At 58.3% G+C, this 321-nt stretch overlaps 1 protein-coding gene across 1 annotated transcript in view; it reads right to left on the bottom strand.

Moving 5' to 3' along the window:
• The window catches only part of CHURC1 (churchill domain containing 1), a gene marked incomplete at its 5' end in the record, with an annotated part of 585 nt that extends 475 nt beyond the window's left edge, over positions 1-110 (bottom strand). Inside the window, one exon of the mRNA XM_009085066.1 lies at positions 40-110. Coding sequence (XP_009083314.1) covers positions 40-110 — 71 coding nt within the window. The remainder of the gene's footprint in view (positions 1-39) is intronic.
• Positions 111-321: the final 211 nt, after the last annotated feature.

Genomic DNA, 321 nt, shown 5'->3' with positions numbered 1-321 from the left:
GGAGTTTTTGGAGGGGACAAGAACCACTCCTGGGCACACCTGGTAGTCATCCACCACACTGAAGGTGTACTCGTGGCGTGCGATCAGGTGGTGACAGTTCTTGCACAGGTCTGTGGGGACAGGGGACAGCAGGGTGAGGGGACACGGGGACACAGACACTGTCCCTGGGGCATTCCCCTCCTGTTCCCAATTCCTCAGGACAAGCTCTCAGCCTCTATGACTGTCCTCACCCCCCTGGGCACAGATCCCCAGTCCCCAAGACCCTCAAGACATCCAAGCCTGAGGACCTAATGGTCCCCCCAAGTCCTCAAGATCCCAAAT

Source organism: Acanthisitta chloris, unplaced genomic scaffold, assembly GCF_000695815.1.
Source record: "Acanthisitta chloris isolate BGI_N310 unplaced genomic scaffold, ASM69581v1 scaffold38381, whole genome shotgun sequence".
NCBI lineage: Eukaryota > Metazoa > Chordata > Aves > Passeriformes > Acanthisittidae > Acanthisitta > Acanthisitta chloris.
The sequence above is the reverse complement of the archived record's forward strand: the minus strand, read 5'-3'. Positions and strand labels throughout refer to the sequence as shown.